This window comes from Vulpes lagopus, chromosome 2 (assembly GCF_018345385.1).
Source record: "Vulpes lagopus strain Blue_001 chromosome 2, ASM1834538v1, whole genome shotgun sequence".
Taxonomy (NCBI): domain Eukaryota; kingdom Metazoa; phylum Chordata; class Mammalia; order Carnivora; family Canidae; genus Vulpes; species Vulpes lagopus.
Window position 1 is genome coordinate 122,138,384 of NC_054825.1, and position 19,147 is coordinate 122,157,530.

A 19,147-nucleotide genomic window follows, 5' to 3' on the forward strand; every position below is an offset into this window, starting at 1 on the left:
AGAGCCCAAGCCAAGGGCAGGAAGCCCCTATTCGAATGGGAACAGAGCTCAATGCCCTTGAAGGCCCCATATCAAAATGTAAACAGAACTTGAGAAATTCCTCCCCCCCTCCTGGCGGTTCCCTAGACCAGCCCATAAAACGCCCTTAAAACTAAGCTAAAACCCACCTCGGGGTCCAAAACCCTGCTGTGTCGGGTGCACTTGGACCCAAGCTCAAGCTTGTAAATAAACCCTCGTGTGTTTGCATCGGTGCCGGCTCCTTGGTGGTTTCTGGGATTCGCAGTCTTGGGCACAGCACTCAGGAGGCGTGAATGCTTGCAGAGTAACTGCAAAAATGCAGGGAGGCAAGGGGTGCAAGGGCGCACTGCCTACTGGAGCAGTGGGCCAGGTCCTGAGCTTGGAGCACTTAGAGCCTGCAGGGAGCAGGCTAACTTGCAGCGCGGCTCCGAAGAACCGGGCTTTGAAGGTTCTTTTTTATCTTCATTTTTTTAAAGATTTTATTTATTTATTCATGAGAGAGAGAGAGAGAAAGGCAGAGGCCCAGGCAGAGGGAGAAGCAGGCTCCACGCAGGAAGCCCGACGCGGAACTCGATCCCGTGACCCCGGGTCACACCCTGGGCTGCAGGCTGCGCTGAACCGCTGAGCCCCCAGGCTGCCCCCGAAAGTTCCAGAGTGAGCGGGAAGCACGCTCCCGGTGCAGCCCCGGGAACCTGGCTCCCCGCAGCCAGCCCCGAGCCCCTCGGGCCCTCACGCCAGCGGCTCCCCGGGCGCATCTCCAGCGGACAGCGCCGCCGCGGCTCGCACCACCCACGCCGCCCCGGCCCCCGCCCCCGCCCCCGGCTCGGCCCGGCCCCGGGCCCCGCCCCCCGCTCGGCTCCGGGCCCCGCCCCCCGCTCGGCCCAGCTTCCGCTTCCGGCCCCGCCCCCGCGGGGAGGACGCTGTGCGGGGAGGGGGGAGACGTGCGCAGGCGCAGTGTGCGCGGTGCAATGGCGCTACCGTGCCCGCTCAATAGGTATCTGCTGCTCCTGGCGCAAGAGCACCTGGAGTTCCGCTTGCCGGTGAGCGTGCGGCGCCCTCCCGCTGCAGCTCCTCGTCGGGAGAGGAATGCGGGGGGGGGGGGCGGGGAGCTGCACGCAGCCTGAGCAAGCCGGCGTCCGGGAGGGGGGGCTTGCCTCGGGGGCACCCGCGTCCCCGGGCCCTCGGTCCCCGGGAGGGTCCAGGCTGGGCGGAGGGTGCGGGAGGGCCGCGCCCAGGACGGGCTCCCGCGGCCTTGCCCGGCATCTCCATTCATTCCGCCCGCGCGCGGGGTGGAGGTGCGGCGGGCGGGTAGGCGCGGTCCTCGCGCCCGGGGCTCCGCGTGTGGCGGAGGGGGAGGCCGCCAGGAGCGCCGTCCAGGTGGCAGGTCCAGGTGGCAGGTGCGCAGGCCCCGCGGAGGGGGGGGCGGGGGGGTCACAGGAGGGGGAGGCCGCCCGGGAGCGCCGTCCAGGTGGCAGGTCCAGGTGGCAGGTGCGCAGGCCCCGCGGAGAGGAAGGGTCGGGGGGCGGGTCACAGGAGGGGGAGGCCGCCCGGGAGCGCCGTCCAGGTGGCAGGTGCGCAGGCCCCACGAAGTGGGAGGGTCGGGGGGGTCACAGGAGGGGGAGGCCGCCTTGAGCGCCGTCCAGGTGTTAGGTGCGCAGGCCCCACGGAGTGGGAGGGTCGGGGGGTGTTACAGGAGGGGGAGGCCGCCAGGAGCGCCGTCCAGGTGGCAGGTCCAGGTGGCAGGTGCGCAGGCCCCGCGGAGGGGGGGGCGGGGGGGTCACAGGAGGGGGAGGCCGCCCGGGAGCGCCGTCCAGGTGGCAGGTCCAGGTGGCAGGTGCGCAGGCCCCGCGGAGAGGAAGGGTCGGGGGGCGGGTCACAGGAGGGGGAGGCCGCCCGGGAGCGCCGTCCAGGTGGCAGGTGCGCAGGCCCCACGAAGTGGGAGGGTCGGGGGGGTCACAGGAGGGGGAGGCCGCCTTGAGCGCCGTCCAGGTGTTAGGTGCGCAGGCCCCACGGAGTGGGAGGGTCGGGGGGTGTTACAGGAGGGGGAGGCCGCCTTGAGCGCCGTCCAGGTGGCAGGTCCAGGTGGCAGGTGCGCAGGCCCCGCGGAGGGGAAGGGTCGGGGGGGGGTCACAGGAGGGGGAGGCCGCCCGGGAGCGCCGTCCAGGTGGCAGGTGCGCAGGCCCCACGGAGTGGGAGGGTCGGGGGGTGTTACAGGAGGGGGAGGCCGCCTTGAGCGCCGTCCAGGTGGCAGGTCCAGGTGGCAGGTGCGCAGGCCCCGCGGAGGGGAAGGGTCGGGGGGGGGGTCACAGGAGGGGGAGGCCGCCCGGGAGCGCCGTCCAGGTGGCAGGTGCGCAGGCCCCACGAAGTGGGAGGGTCGGGGGGGTCACAGGAGGGGGAGGCCGCCTTGAGCGCCGTCCAGGTGTTAGGTGCGCAGGCCCCACGGAGTGGGAGGGTCGGGGGGTGTTACAGGAGGGGGAGGCCGCCTTGAGCGCCGTCCAGGTGGCAGGTCCAGGTGGCAGGTGCGCAGGCCCCGCGGAGTGGGAGGGTCGGGGGGTGTTACAGGAGGGGGAGGCCGCCCTGAGCGCCGTCCAGGTGGCAGGTGCGCAGGCCCCGCGGAGGCGGATGGGGGGTGGCGGGGGTCACAGGACGGAGAGGCCCCCGCGAGCGCGGGGCGGCGTTCCAGGACGGAGAGGTCGGGAAGAGCGCTTTATTCCTCGAAGAAACATTTTCGGAGTACTTGGAACTGCGCGAGCCGGACGCGGGGATGTGCCGACGACAGAGACTTTCCTGTCTGTTCGGGCCGAGGTCTGAGCGCACGTGTGGACGTATTAGGGGCGTTTGTGAGCGCCCTGACAGGCGCAGAGCACAGAAGGGAAGTCGGGCCGCCTGAGGGCGGGGGATGCTGGCCTTTGAGAGCGCTTGCAGGAACCCGTGACGCTTGAACAGTAAAGTACGGGTAGGACCTAGCCAACCGGGGACATAAACAAGTAAATTGGAATTACGATTCATTACTGCTGGATTATGAAATATGTAGCTGAGGGTGACAGTGCGCAGGAGGGGTAGACAGGGGCCAGAAAACACAAAGCCTTGAGTAGTCTGGAGGGGAAGAGAAAAGTCATTTAGCTTGTAAGGGGAATTTGCTGAGAAGGTTTAAGCAAAGATTTTTTCCTTAAAAATCCCTGTGGCAGCGACAACGAGGGTAGAATTTGAGAGGACAGAGCCTGGAATCAGGGACCAGTTAGGAGCCCGTTGGAAGAGTCTTGTTCGTAGATTAAGAAGGACTGAATTAGGGCCGGGGTAAGGGGATGAGATCGACTGGGAAATTACGTAGGTGATGAGATCATCAGGACTGGATAATGGACCATGACGGGGCCAGGGGCCAGTGAAGGATGACTCCTGGGGTACATGTAAGAGCGCCTGCATTTTAAAATGTAGAGCACAGGCAGAGGAAAGATTTACAATTTGGTTATGCTGAATTTGACGTGTTGGCGTAGTATCAAGTGGAGATGATGGGGTGGGGGCCAGTGAATATAGGAGCATGCTCGGAGCACCATAGAGTGGTGTGGACTGGTCATATATGTTTGGGAGGCTTCTGCCTACGAACACTACGAGAGAAAGTGAAATTATTCAGAAAAAGCAGAGCATCGAAAAAGCGATGGGCCAAACACAGGAGCTTGGTAGCATTGATGTGAGGGGAGGTGAGAAGAGAGGAGGTCATGAAGAGGATAGGCAAGTGTCCGAATAGAAGGACTTTGATGGCACGGAAATCAGGAGGGTAAAGTTTTAGAAATTTTGCTAAAGCTGTTGCGTAGACTTTTGTGGTGGGGTGGTAAGCTAGATTGCTTGGTTTAATGGTCACTGGAAAACGAGGAAGAGGAGATAGACTGTTCTTAACTAGAACATAAGGGAAAGTAAGAGATTGGTTAATGGAGGGAGGGCTAGGGTCAAGCAAAGTTTACAGGCTGACGAGAAGGGGAGAATGATATAAAGGCACAGTGGGAGGTGTTGGTCTCCCCTAGAAGGGGACAGTGGGCAAAGGAGAGTTAGGTTGGATGTGGGGTAGCTTTCTAAGTAATGGACGAGTCAAGGTTGTTTCTTGAGAGATCAAAATATCAGGGACCAAGCAGTTGAGGGGAGAAATTGGGAAAAATGGTTAAATTTGAAATAGTCATTGAGAGCAAAAAAGGGAGCTGCAAGTTAAAAATTGAGAACACGGGTTATTAGAGTGATGCTGGAAACCCACTTGAGGGTGATGATCACCTATTTGTAATTGTGCCGAGATTCTCCCAATTTTTTCAGTGATGCTCACCTCACTGGCCTTAGGAGTCCTGAAGGAAGACTGTGTGGCATTGATTCAGGATTGATGTTTTGCTTGGCAGGTGATTTGGCAAGATGGGGGGTGTAAGGGCTTAGGGTTTCATGGAGGAAGTAATATTTTAGTAGATCTTAATTGATAAAGAGTTGTTGTGTGGGCAAAGAGGACCGGAGAGCCCTCTTCAGTGAGAAACAAAAGCAAGTGTAAAGGCATGACACGAGTTGATGATGGTGGTTTGGGATGTGAGGTGTGTGGGGAGTGATGTTGAAGTAATGGGCAATGAGGCCAGCAAGGTGGGTCGGATCCAGAGTTTGGAATGTTTTGAAACCATTGCAAGGAATGTGGATTTTATTTTAGTTTTAAAGGGGAGCCATTGACTCTTTTTAAGCCTGGAAATGACTTTTTTTCTTTTTGAACCAGTAAGTGACTAGTCATCATTTGTAATTTAGAGGGAGAATTCTGGAGTAGAGAAAGTACATCGCTTAGAGGATACTGGAGTGGAAAAGGAGGCCAAGGAGGATGTGTGCCTGTAGTCGGGCAGCGCAGTGCGAGCTGAGTGGTTAGGCTGCAGCCTTCAGAATAGCATCCCTGGTACTTGGACATTTTACCTGTTTCTTTTTCTTAAATTATTTTTAGTCAGTGTCTTATGCTGGTGCCACTTTAGTCTCCCAAAAAGCTTAGTTCTCTCTCTCTCTTTTTTTTTTTTTTAATTTTTATTTATTTATGATAGTCACACAGAGAGAGAGAGAGAGGCAGAGACACAGGCAGAGGGAGAAGCAGGCTTCATGCACCAGGAGCCCGACGTGGGACTCGATCCCGGGTCCCCAGGACCACGCCCTGGGCCAAAGGCAGGCGCTAAACCACTGTGCCACCCAGGGATCCCCAGCTCAGTTCTCTTTTGCATCCTCATTGTGCCAAGGCTGCAACTTCTTAGTCTGGCATTAGCCCGCCGTTGCATGCTTCTTTTCTCCGTCTCCCCACACCTTCCCACTTCCTACCTCAATGCAGCCAAAAGTGAGTCCCCCCCTCATTCCCTGGATTTCATGCTTTGGCCTGTGCTGCCTTTTGTCTAGTTGGGTTTTCCCTATTGCAGTCTTCAAAATCTATTGATTTTGCATAGTCAGCATGCACTGGGATTTACCCCCATATTCATTTTATTTTAGGTTTATTTTTTTATTCTTTTTTCAAGTCTGCAGTTTCTTTTTAAATAGGCTTTTATTCTTTGTCAAAATTCTTAATTATGTCTTTTATCCCCTTCAGTATAGAAAGCATAGTTATGTTAAATATGACAAAGTGTCGAAAGCATACATACTCACTATGATAAAAGAAGTCCTGTGGGTCTTTTGCTTTTATGTGTTGTTTCTCTTGGTTCTTTTTCATATGTGTGCTGGCTTATTTTTTAAAATACATCGTAGATGTATTTGTAAAGTTAATTGAAATAATATGAGACTCAGAATGATGTAAACCCTCTTGAAGATAGGAGCATTAACAGTCTAGCATGACTTGAACTTATTTTCAGGTATTAAGTTTTGGTTCTGTTCTAATTCACACATGTTCCTCTGGTGTGTAGCTTTTGAGGATCCCAGTCCAAACTGGTGGTTTATCGAGCTGCCTTTCTTCTCCATGGATGGCCCAGTATTTTTGTGCCTAGCTTCATTAGGTTGTCCAAAGGATCATCCAGGCTCACAACTGCCTTTGGAATTGGTAGATGCCCCAGGAAGCAAGTGGCTGCACCTTGGGATTTCTGCCTTCTGAAGTTTGGTTTGCTAACTCTTGTCATCGCTCCACGCCTTCAAGCAGATGCCAGGTTCTTCTAGTTCTCAGCAGAAGGGCTGAATCTGAAGCCTAGTTTGGGGTTGGTAGAAGTGGCATTCCTCTTCCATCTGTGCAGATTCTCTCTGTATTCCAGGGCATAAGTCCATTTCTTTTTTTTTTTTTTTTTTTTTATTTTTATTTATGATAGTCACACAGAGAGAGAGAGAGAGGCAGAGACACAGGCAGAGGGAGAAGCAGGCTCCATGCACTGGGAGCCCGATGTGGGATTCGATCCCGGGTCTCCAGGATCGCGCCCTGGGCCAAAGGCAGGCGCCAAACCGCTGTGCCACCCAGGGATCCCCTATACATATTAGTTTTATAGTAACTATTGAGTGAGAGGATTCCTTTGGGGAAGACCATCAAAAGCAGAGTCTACACTTTTGAGTTCATCTACTGTATTAGAACTGCTAAGCAGCAAAACTGTAATGAGTAGCTGCCTTTATGATTTAAAATGAGAGATTAGGAATATAAGTGTGGTCCTGTTTTACCTTTGTAGAATTAATCAGGGCCGGTTGTAGTTGGTGCCTGCCTTACCCCACTAGAGTTCAGACACCTAGGTTTTATTGCTGGCTCTGAAACAAACTAAATGGATGAAAAAGTGAGTGGCTAAAAGAACTGAAAAGCTCACGTAAATTGATGCATGAGGCATGCCCCAGATCATGCCGTATTCTTACATCCAGTATAAATGTTCCTAATGTAGAAAGATTCTCAACCAGAAAGTGAAGTTGCTACAAGAGTAAAGATTTTGTGTTTTGCTTTTTCCAAGTAGATTGATGGAGTAGTATAATACAAGTTTTGCTTATAAATTTGAAACTTTGGTTTATCACATTTACTCTCAGTTTTAAGTCTTTGCTTAAGTTTGGGGTAGTGGAGCTAATGCTATGCCATAAAACTTCAATAATCCTTCACTTTTTTTTTTTTTTTTTAGACTCCTAGAGACTTTGTGGGTTTTTTGGCCTCTTATTAGTTTTTAACAAGGTATCACAGGAGCAGCATTTTTGATGTTTTAAATGTAAAGCTGATTTCCTACTATGTGTTAGTGTAGAATGAACATTAATCATTCTAGACCAAAGTAACTTCATCTATAACTTAATGTTTCTCTTAAAAAAACAAAAAACAAAAAAACTCCTGTCAGTCTTGCTTGATTTCTTGAGCCACTGGACCTCAAGGTCATCATCACCTTGAGTCCTTTACTAGCACCCTACTTTCTGTGCTCCTGTTGTCACAGACTTCCTTACTTGATGAGGCAGCTAATGATTCCTATTTTACAGATGAGAGAAGTGGCTTGTGTAGAAAACAAACAAACATACATATGGCCACTATTTGGAAGAGGTGAAAATAAAATTGTGGTTTGTCAGACTCTCAAGTCCAGTGATACCTCCTGTTTATATGTGTGTCACTCATGTTGCAAAATGACTTTTGGGTTACCTTCAGTAATTTACTGATAGACTATGCAAGTTCTTGGTCTGTCCATATAATTCAACTGAATTTAGCCCTGTGTAAGTCCAGGATTTAAAAAAATACACACACACACACACACACACACGCACACGCATATGCATACACACTCATTATGAGCTGGGTGTTAAAGTCTCCTTTTCCTAGTTGGGATAAAAGAGGATTGTAGGCCCCCAGAAGAGGGGACAGACATATTTCTAATTGGATTACCTCCTCCGTAAGATTTACAGAGAGGAGTGGGATTCTACTTGCTTTATGTTATTCGAGGAGACACAATTTGTTAGCGGTATATATTGTAAAATTTGCATAGTCATTTTGTATTTATCAGTACAAAGTGATTGCTTCAGAGAATATAATACTATCTGAACAGATTTCAACTTTGCATTCCTGATGTTTTTAAAGTAGCTACTGCTATTCTCTTTCTAGTTCTATAACTTTATCCAGAAAGAACTTAACTTGCTGTTAAGTTAAGGAGGTTAACTTGCTGTAATAACTTCTCTTTAGTGAATCCACAGTGATGCTTCCTGGTTAATCCCTTATTTTTTGTCTGAACATCCTCAACTTACCTGTCTAATAATTCATCTTATTTTTATTGATCAGTGTTGGATTACTAATCTCTAGTGTTTGTCATCCAGTTTTTTCCATTTTCTGAGCAAGGCTTTTGGCAATCTTCTTGTGTAAAATTTCTCAGAAATTACTGTGTTTGTGACTGTAAAATTTTTTCAGAACCCAGAGTTGTAGTTTATTTGGTGTTGAAATTTAAATGCCTTGGGTAGGTACTCTTAAAAAAAATCTTATTGTACCTATATCTGTTAATAGACTTTGAGTTCTCTGTTAAAATGTTTTTTTCTATAATATTTTTAATGTAGGAAATAAAGTCTTTGCTGTCACTTTTTGGAGGTCAGTTCATCAGTAGTCAGGAAACTTATGGAAAGGTAAGTTGAATTTATATTTTTCATTAGATCATGTGCATTATGTTTACAAATAAAACCTTGAGTTTGAAGAGAAGAACTACAAATCTTAAATTTATATTTGTACAGTTATTTGTTTCTTTCTAGGGGCAATTAATAAAAGATATTTTTGAGAAAAAGTTGTGGTTTTGGAAAGTCATTTAAATTTATTTCCAGTATTCATTTAGTTTACTAGTTTTGAATTTTTAATTCAACACTTAAACCATAATTGGTATCTGTCCCTTAATTGAAAAAAAGGGCTGTTTCCCCTTGATGAGGTATGATTAGCATTAGAATTCAGAATTTAGTGGAATTTCAGACTTATAGTGGGAATTATTTAAACATTTAAAATTGTGTATTATAAGATTATAAATTTATGAGCTTTGTATTTTGTTTTTGATAGTTTATCTGTGTATTAGAGAAGCTTGGAAAATAGAAAAAGAAAAAATCATTCATAATTCTTCCGTTACATGACTTACAATCTGAGGGTACTACCTGCAATTTTTTTTCATATACTTTTTTTTCCTTCAGTTCTAATACTACTTAATGAACTTCTGTAGTCTCTTTTTCACTTGATAGTATTAATATAGGCACATGTTGCTACATAACCTTCATTACTAACAGGATTGTGTAATACTTTCTATTGATTAGCTCTACCATTATTTAATGATTTCATTCAGATTGCTTTTAAATTTTTCTAATAAAAATAATACTGAGATAGCCATCTTTTTTGTTTGGATTATTTTGAATTTTTCTGTAGAATAGTGTAAACATTGGAAGAAGAAAGACTGGGTGTGACAGGGAGGATTTCTTCCAGAAGATGAGACAACTTAGTTGAAAGTCCGCTAAGGTTGGACTCCTGGTTGACTTTAAGTACTGTGGGAGGAGGAAGGGGGTAGAGTATAGACATAATTGGGTAAGGATGACAAACTGAGGTCAGGGTTCTGCCTTTTCTATATTCTTACAAGGGGTTGTCTGTGTGGGGATGAAAAGTGCCTGTAATCAGGGTGCCCGGGTGGCTCAGTCGATTAAGTGACCAGCTCTTGATTTCAGCTCAGGTCATAATCTCAGGGTCTGTGCTCAGTGTGGAGCTTGCATAAGTGTCCGTCCTCCCACCCACTCCCTACACCCACATGTGTGCACATGTACGCATGAGTACTCTCTCTGTAAAAATAAAATACAAACCCTTGTTTTTTTATTTTTTTTATTTTTTATTTTTTTTAAATTTTTTTTTTTTTAATTTTTAATTTTTTTATTTTTTATTTTTTTTTTTATTTTTATTTATTTTTTTTTTTATTAACTTTTATTGGTGTTTAATTTACCAACATACAGAAAAACACCCAGTGCTCATCCCGTCAAGTGTCCACCTCAGTGCCTGTCACCCATTCCCCTCCAACACCCGCCCTCCTCCCCTTCCACCACCCCTAGTTCGTTTCCCCGAGTTAGGAGTCTTTATGTTCTGTCTCCCTTCCTGATATTTCCCAACATTTCTTTTCCCTTCCTTTATATTCCCTTTCACTATTATTCATATTCCCCAAATGAATGAGAACATACACTGTTTGTCCTTCTCCGATTGACTTATTTCACTCAGCATAATACCCTCCAGTTCCATCCACGTTGAAGCAAATGGTGGGTATTTGTCGTTTCTAATTGCTGAGTAATATTCCATTGTATACATAAACCACATCTTCTTTATCCATTCATCTTTCGATGGACACCGAGGCTCCTTCCACAGTTTGGCTATTGTGGCCATTGCTGATAGAAACATCGGGGTGCAGGTGTCCCGACGTTTCATTGCATCTGAATCTTTGGGGTAAATCCCCAACAGTGCAATTGCTGGGTCGTAGGGCAGGTCTATTTTTAACTCTTTGAGGAACCTCCACACAGTTTTCCAGAGTGGCTGCACCAGTTCACATTCCCACCAACAGTGTAAGAGGGTTCCCTTTTCTCCGCATCCTCTCCAACATTTGTGGTTTCCTGCCTTGTTAATTTTCCCCATTCTCACTGGTGTGAGGTGGTATCTCATTGTGGTTTTGATTTGTATTTCCCTGATGGCAAGTGATGCAGAGCATTTTCTCATGTGCATGTTGGCCATGTCCATGTCTTCCTCTGTGAGATTTCTCTTCATGTCTTTTGCCCATTTCATGATAGGATTGTTTGTTTCTTTGGTGTTGAGTTTAATAAGTTCTTTATAGATTTTGGAAACTAGCCCTTTATCTGATATGTCATTTGCAAATATCTTCTCCCATTCTGTAGGTTGTCTTTTAGTTTTGTTGACTGTATCCTTTGCTGTGCAAAAGCTTCTTATCTTGATGAAGTCCCAATAGTTCATTTTTGCTTTTGTTTCTTTTGCCTTCGTGGATGTATCTTGCAAGAAGTTACTGTGGCCAAGTTCAAAAAGGGTGTTGCCTGTGTTCTCCTCTAGGATTTTGATGGAATCTTGTCTCACATTTAGATCTCTCATCCATTTTGAGTTTATCTTTGTGTATGGTGAAAGAGAGTGGTCCAGTTTCATTCTTCTGCATGTGGATGTCCAATTTTCCCAGCACCATTTATTGAAGAGACTGTCTTTCTTCCAATGGATAGTCTTTCCTCCTTTATCGAATATTAGATGGCCGTACATTTCAGGGTCCACTTCTGGGTTCTCTATTCTGTTCCATTGATCTATGTGTCTGTTTTTGTGCCAGTACCACACTGTCTTGATGACCACAGCTTTGTAATACAACCTGAAATCTGGCATTGTGATGCCCCCAGCTAAGGTTTTCTTTTTTAATATTCCCCTGGCTATTCGGGGTCTTTTCTGATTCCACACAAATCTTAAAATAATTTGTTCTAACTCTCTGAAGAAAGTCCATGGTATTTTGATAGGGATTGCATTAAACGTATAAATTGCCCTGGGTAACATTGACATTTTTACAATATTAATTCTGCCAATCCATGAGCATGGAATATTTTTCCATCTCTTTGTGTCTTCCTCAATTTCTTTCAGAAGTGTTCTATAGTTTTTAGGGTATAGATCTTTTACCTCTTTGGTTAGGTTTATTCCTAGGTATCTTATGCTTTTGGGTGCAATTGTAAATGGGATTGACTCCTTAATTTCTCTTTCTTCAGTCTCATTGTTAGTGTATAGAAATGCCATTGATTTCTGGGCATTGATTTTGTATCCTGCCACGCTACCAAATTGCTGTATGAGTTCTAGCAATCTGGGGGTGGAGGCTTTTGGGTTTTCTATGTAGAGTATCATGTCATCGGCGAAGAGGGAGAGTTTGACTTCTTCTTTGCCAATTTGAATGCCTTTAATGTCTTTTTGTTGTCTGATTGCTGAGGCGAGGACTTCCAGAACTATGTTGAACAGCAGTGGTGAGAGTGGACATCCCTGTCTTGTTCCTGATCTTAGGGGAAAGGCTCCCAGTGCTTCCCCATTGAGAATGATATTTGCTGTGGGCTTTTCGTAGATGGCTTTTAAGATGTCAAGGAAAGTTCCCTCTATCCCAACACTCTGAAGGGTTTTGATCAGGAATGGATGCTGTATTTTGTCAAATGCTTTCTCTGCATCTAATGAGAGTATCATATGGTTCTTGGTTTTTCTCTTGCTGATATGATGAATCACATTGATGGTTTTACGAGTGTTGAACCAGCCTTGTGTCCCAGGGATAAATCCTACTTGGTCATGGTGAATAATTTTCTTAATGTGTTGTTGGATCCTATTGGCTAGTATCTTGTTGAGAATTTTTGCATCCATGTTCATCAGGGATATTGGTCTGTAATTCTCCTTTTTGGTGGGGTCTTTGTCTGGTTTCGGAATTAAGGTGATGCTGGCCTCATAGAACGAATTTGGAAGTACTCCATCTCTTTCTATCTTTCCAAACAGCTTTAGTAGAATAGGTATGATTTCTTCTTTAAACGTTTGATAGAATTCCCCTGGGAAGCCATCTGGCCCTGGACTCTTGTGTCTTGGGAGGTTTTTGATGACTGCTTCAATTTCCTCCCTGGTTATTGGCCTGTTCAGGTTTTCTATTTCTTCCTGCTCCAGTTTTGGTAGTTTGTGGCTTTCCAGGAATGTGTCCATTTCTTCTAGATTGCCTAATTTATTGGCGTACAGCTGTTCATAATATGTTTTTAAAATCGTTTGTATTTCCTTGGTGTTGGTAGTGATGTCCCCTTTCTCATTCATGATTTTATTAATTTGAGTCTTCTCTCTCTTCTTTTTAATAAGGTTGGCTAATGGTTTATCTATCTTATTAATTCTTTCAAAGAACCAACTCCTGGTTCTGTTGATCTGTTCCACAGTTCTTTTGGTCTCGATATCATTGAGTTCTGCTCGAATTTTAATTAACTCTCTTCTTCTGCTGGGGGTGGGGTCTATTTGTTGCTTTTTCTCTAGTTCCTTTATGTGTAAGGTGAGCTTTTGAATTTGAGATCTTTCCAGTTTTTGAATGTATGCTTGTATTGCGATGTATTTCCCCCTCAGGACTGCTTTTGCTGCATCCCAAAGATTTTGAACGGTTGTATCTTCATTTTCATTAGTTTCCATGAATCTTTTTAATTCTTCCTTAATTTCCTGGTTGACCTTTTCATCTTTTAGCAGGATGGTCCTTAACCTCCACGTGTTTGTGGTCCTTCCATATTTCTTGTTGTGATTAAGTTCTAATTTCAAGGCATTATGGTCTGAGAATATACAGGGGACTATCCCGATCTTTTGGTATCGGTTCAGACCCGATTTGTGACCCAGTATGTGGTCTATTCTGGAGAAAGTTCCATGTGCACTTGAGAAGAATGTGTATTCAGTTGAGTTTGGATGTAAAGTTCTGTAGATATCTGTGAAATCCATCTGGTCCAGTGTATCATTTAAAGCTCTCGTTTCTTTGGAGATGTTGTGCTTAGAAGACCTATCCAGGGTAGAAAGAGCTAGATTGAAGTCACCAAGTATAAGTGTATTATTATCAAGGTATTTCTTGAGTTTGGTTATTAATTGGTTTAAATATTTGGCAGCTCCCACATTCGGGGCATATATATTGAGGATTGTTAAGTCCTCTTGTTGGATAGATCCTTTGAGTATGAGATAGTGTCCCTCTTCATCTCTCACTATAGTCTTCGGGGTAAATTTTAATTTATCTGATATAAGGATGGCAACCCCTGCTTTCTTTTGAGGACCATTTGAATGGTAAATGGTTCTCCAACCTTTTATTTTCAGGTTGTAGGTGTCCTTCTGTCTAAAATGAGTCTCTTGTAGACAGCAAATAGATGGGTCCTGCTTTTTTATCCAGTCTGAAACCCTGCGCCTTTTGATGGGGTCATTAAGCCCGTTCACATTCAGAGTTACTATTGATAGATATGAGTTTAGTGTCATCATATCTATTCAGTCCTTGTTTTTGTGGATTGTTCCACTGAACTTCTTCTTAAAGGGGAATTTTAAGAGTCCCCCTTAAAATTTCTTGCAGAGCTGGTTTGGAGGTTACATATTCTTTCAGTTCCTGCCTGTCTTGGAAGCTCTTTATCTCTCCTTCCATTTTGAATGAAAGCCTTGCGGGGTAAAGTATTCTTGGTTGCATGTTCTTTTCATTTAGGACCCTGAATATATCCTGCCAGCCCTTTCTGGCCTGCCAGGTCTCTGTGGAGAGGTCTGCTGTTACCCTAATATTCCTCCCCATAAAAGTCAGGGACTTTTTTTCTCTTGCTGCTTTAAGGATCTTCTCCTTATCTTTGAAATTTGCAAGCTTCACTATTAAATGTCGAGGTGTTGAACGGTTTTTGTTGATTTTAGGGGGGGATCTCTCTATTTCCTGGATCTGAATGCCTGTTTCCCTTCCCAGATTCGGAAAGTTTTCAGCTAGGATTTGTTCAAATACATATTCTGGCCCTCTGTCCCTTTCCGCGCCCTCGGGAACCCCAATTAAACGTAGGTTTTTCTTCCTCAGGCTATCATTTATTTCCCTTAATCTATCCTCATGGTCTTTTAATTGCCTGTCTCTTTTTTCCTCAGTTTCCCTCTTTGCCATCAACTTGTCTTCTATGTCACTCACTCGTTCTTCCACCTCGTCAAGCCTCGTCGTTAGGACTTCTAGCTTGGATTGCATCTCATTTAATTGATTTTTAATTTCTGCCTGATTAGATCTAAATTCTGCAGTCATGAAGTCTCTTGAGTCCTTTATGGTTTTTTCTAGAGCCACCAGTAGCTGTAAAATAGTGCTTCTGAATTGGCTTTCTGACATTGAATTGTAATCCATATTTTGTAACTCTGTGGGAGAGTGGGCTGTTTCTGATTCTTTTTTTTGAGGGGTTTTCCTTCTAGTCATTTTGCTCAGTGCAGAGTGGCCAAAAACAAGTTGTATTGGGAAAAGGAGAAAAAGAGAGAGAAGGAAAGAAAAGAGAAAAAGAAAAAAGAGAAAGAAGAAAAAAATAGGGGAAAAAGAGAAGAAAAAGAAAGAAAAAGAAAAAAAGGAGAAAAAAGAAAAAAGGGGGGGTGGGGGAAGCAATCAGAAATCAAGAAGAAAGAGAGAAAAAAAAAAGCACAAAACAAAACAAAAAAAAACAAAAACAAAAACAAAAAAACAAAAAACAAAAAAAAACCACGGGGGAGTATCTTCCGATTCTGTGTAGTTTAAGTCCCTTGACTTCCCTTGGAACTGGTCCGTCTCGCTGGTCTTCTGGGGGAGGGGCCTGCTGTGCTGATTCTCAGGTGTGAGCACTTGGGGGAGCTGCTCTGCCCCTGCCTGGTGCAGGGCTCGGTGGGGGTTGTTCACCCCGTGAGGCCCCGGGAGGAAGCCACAGTGGCGGGGGCAGCTCTGGGACCCTGGATTCAGCCCCCGCAGTAGCTCCGGGGCTCTCTGTCTGCAGGGCCTGGGGGCTCCGGGGCGGGGCCGCTGATCTGCTCAGTTCCATGCAGGAGCGTCCTTGCTGTCCTGGGCCCTCCCGGCCTCTGCCTGTCCCGGGGGAGGCCGGATCCTGGGCTGTGTCCCGGCGCCCTGTGCTCCGGGGCCTGCGCTGTTGGATTCGCGCTCCCGGCGGTGCAGCCCCCTCCGCGGAGCCGCCGCCCGAGCCCCTCCGAGCTGTTCCCGGAGCCGCGCAGCCCCCTCCGCGCGGAGCTTCTTCCTCTGCGCGAGCCACCGCGGCTGAGCTGTTCCCGGAGCCGCGCAGCCCCCTCCGCGGAGCCGCCGCCCGAGCCCCTCCGAGCTGCTCCGGGTCCCGCCGAGCGCTGCAGCCCTTAGGGAGCTCGGCGCACTCTCCGGGGCGCAGTTCCTCTGTTACTGTCCCAGGGAGCCCGAGGGCGTCCCCGCCTTTCTGGGGATCCTGCTCCAATTCCCGGGGAGCCCCTTTCCGCGGGGAAGGTCGGTGCAGCTCCTGCTCCTCCGGGACGGGGCTCTCCTGCCCTGGGGACACTCGCCCCGGCCTCAGCCCGGCTCCTCGCGGGACCCCTCCCCCTCGGAGGCCTTTTGTGTCTTTATTTCTTTTTCCCCGTCTTCCTACCTTGATAGAAGCGCGAACTCTTCTCCCTGTAGCATTCCAGCTGGTCTCTCTTTAAATCTCAGGCCGAATTCGTAGGTTTTCAGGATGATTGGATGGTTTTCTAGGTAATTTGCTGAGGACAGGTGACCTGGAGACCCTACTCCTCCGCCATCTTGCCCCTCCCCCTCTTTTTTATTTATTTATGATAGTCGCAGAGAGAGAGAGAGGCAGAGACACAGGCGGAAGGAAAAGCAGGCTCCATGTACCGGGAGCCCGATGTGGGATTCGATCCTGGGTCTCCAGGATCGCGCCCTGGGCCAAAGGCAGGCGCCAAACCGCTGCGCCACCCAGGGATCCCCTAAACCCTTGTTTTTTTAAAAGTGCCTGTAATCTTGATGGTTGAGACAGAGGATTGGTAATCACCCTTGATGCACCTGAAACTTTTTTCCTTAGGTAATGATAATTTAATAATATATCTTATGATTTTCAATCATAGATACTTCAAAGAGTTCCTTTCCTACCCCCTCACGTGGCCACTACTACTTAAAAAAGAGGGATCATTCAAAGTAATAGAGTACTTAGAAGTTAAAAATAAAATAGCTGTATTATAAGGAATGATGAACAATAATAGAAAAATCTGAGATTATACTTTGGTTAATTATTGATTAATTAAATTTTTGTTATAAATTAATTAAAAAATCAAATGAACTTTGATTATTTTGGTCAAAATACATAAGCGAGTAAATAGAAAATTGATCTTCAGTTTAATCTTATATTTGCTGATATTTGCATTTATGGTCATTTATAAAAGTTCTTCAGAAAAGTAGCAACTAGGAATCTCTCCTTACTGACTCCTTGACTCCTTGGCACACAAGGCCATGAAAGCAATTACAAGTAAGTTGTATGTTGTTATTTTTTTTTCAGTCTCCATTTTGGATTCTTAGCATTCCCTCTGAAGATATTGCCAGAAACTTAATGAAAAGGACAGTTTGTGCCAAGTAAGAGAGACTTATAGTGTTTTCCTACAGATTGTACACATTACTTCTACTTCTCTGTGCCTTTTGTTATGTTGGTAGAGGATAGAAGGGGTTGTTGTGGGGAGCTCCCTTTATCTTGCAGATACCCAAATTTGCCACTGGGTGGTGGTGGAAGAATAGGGAGTTCTCGGCTGAAACGGGGAGGGAATTTTCCTGGTGAAATGCATCAACACTTGTTTTGGGTAATGTTAAAAAACTTCTATATTAAGCAGGAATATGATACAAGATGTAAATGCTTCATTTACATAGGATAAATGCCACATTTAGTTATAACCAAAGTACTGAAAATTGAACAATGTTTTTCTTAGAGATGGCTTTTAGTTGGGTGAGCAGATTGAAGTGTGAAATGACAAAAAGTAGGGACTGCCATGAAGTACGTTTTGCTGTTTTATTTGTTAGCGGAATCCCAACTAGCATATCTTGTGTAGATTACTATAATGATGTTGCTCATAGTGTGTCCTACCTGTTTTTTAGATACTATCTTTGGTGTCTGATCTTTTTTCCTTTTTTACCTTCCTTCTTTCTTTCCTTCATTCTTCCTTCTTTCCTTCCTTCATCTTTTAAATTGAAACTTGCTAATGAGTCTTATTTATTCAGTAAAAATGACTAGCAAACAGAAACAACTAAAAACCCACATATTTTGAATAATTATTACTTTTGGTTAGCATATTAAAATTTATAGCTCTAAGAGTTTGATTTCAGCAGATAAGGCTTATTATAAAAATAGCTTTTTGGTTTAAAATAGCTACTTGAGCTCATATCTTCTGCATTTCCTTAATGGTGCAACTAATTACTATGTAATGATTGTATATTATTATATAATAGTTTCCTTGATTACTTTTTATTATCTGTATATTTTGAATAGCTTAGGTTGGGTATACCCTCAGTGATAGCTAAGTAAGGGTTGTATTACTGTAGACATCTTCTGTCTATAAACTTAATAGAAAGCAAAGGAGGAGTTCCTTCTCAGATGATAAAATTCACAATCCTAATTGTAGCATTAATTGTTCTGGAAGTATGGGATGCCTGGATGGCTCAGCGGTTGAGTGTCTGCCTTCGGCTCAGGGTGTGATCCTGGAGACCTGGGATCAAGTCCCATGTTAGGCTCCCTGCATGGAGCCTGCTTCTCCCTCTGCCTGTGTCTCTGCCTCTCTCTCTGTGTCTCTCATGAATAAATAATAAAATCTTTTTAAAAAAATTGTTCTGGAAATAAAAGACTATTATAAGCATGAATTGAAAATTATTATTTTTTTAATCTATTCATGAGAGAGAAAGAGAGAGAGAAGGAGGCAGAGACACAGGCAGAGGGAGAAGCAGGCTCCATGCAGGGAGCCCGAGGTGGGACTTGATCCCGGGTCTCCAGGATCAAGCCCTGGACTGAAGGCAGCACTAAACCACTGGGCCACCGGGGCTGCCCATTAATTGAAAATTAAATTCAAAAAAAATTTTTGTGATACACTAGGGATTAATAGTTAATTTTGTTTTGTTGATTTATTTTTAACATGGAATATTTTCAGGATGCCACAAATAGAATGAAAAATGTAATAGACACCTAGGTATCTACCTTGTTAGATCTCAACATTTTGAAATATTTGATACAGCTTTCTAAAAAAAAAAAAAGAAAAAAAAAGTGGTTTACAGAAGCCATTGACTCTGTGCACCTTTCCCAATTCCATTCCCCTCCTTCCCTCAAAGGATAGTTTCTTAAGGAATTTTTGTCAGAAAGATTTCATTACTACTTCCATAATCATTAAAATATATTAGCTAATATCCATGCTTCTTTGTATAGCACCTGTGAGAAATGTTGCAGCTTATATAAGCTTTACAATCTCTAAATTATGGATTAAAATAGTTCAGTCACATATATATGAAAATTGTTTACTCTGAAAATCTAAATCATAGAAGGTATTATACATTAATGTTCGATTATAGCTGAAGCTTTTCATGTTATATACCTAATCTTTATTTTGACCATTTAAAATAGAAATTTATGAATATATAAGTTCTTTCTGAAAAAGAAGACATGGAATCATAGTTCATTGATTCTAGGTTATCATTACAAGCACTAGTTGCTACATCATTAGGGTTAATTATGATCTGTGAAATTC

The 19,147-nt window shown here is 45.0% G+C and overlaps 1 protein-coding gene across 4 annotated transcripts in view; it reads left to right on the forward strand.

The window, feature by feature from the left end:
* The first annotated feature begins 936 nt into the window (after positions 1 to 936).
* The window catches only part of TRMT11 (tRNA methyltransferase 11 homolog), a 62,918-nt gene continuing 44,707 nt past the window's right edge, over positions 937 to 19,147 (forward strand). For 3 of the 4 annotated variants that reach the window (XM_041744816.1, XM_041744817.1, XM_041744819.1), the window contains exons 1-3: positions 937 to 1,058; positions 8,476 to 8,541; positions 16,927 to 17,000. In XM_041744816.1, the coding sequence (XP_041600750.1) occupies positions 987 to 1,058; positions 8,476 to 8,541; positions 16,927 to 17,000 (212 nt within the window). In that variant the 5' untranslated portion in view covers positions 937 to 986. Of the gene's footprint in view, positions 1,059 to 8,475; positions 8,542 to 16,926; positions 17,001 to 19,147 lie in introns of those variants that run through there. The other variant, XM_041744820.1, reaches the window with a different exon arrangement.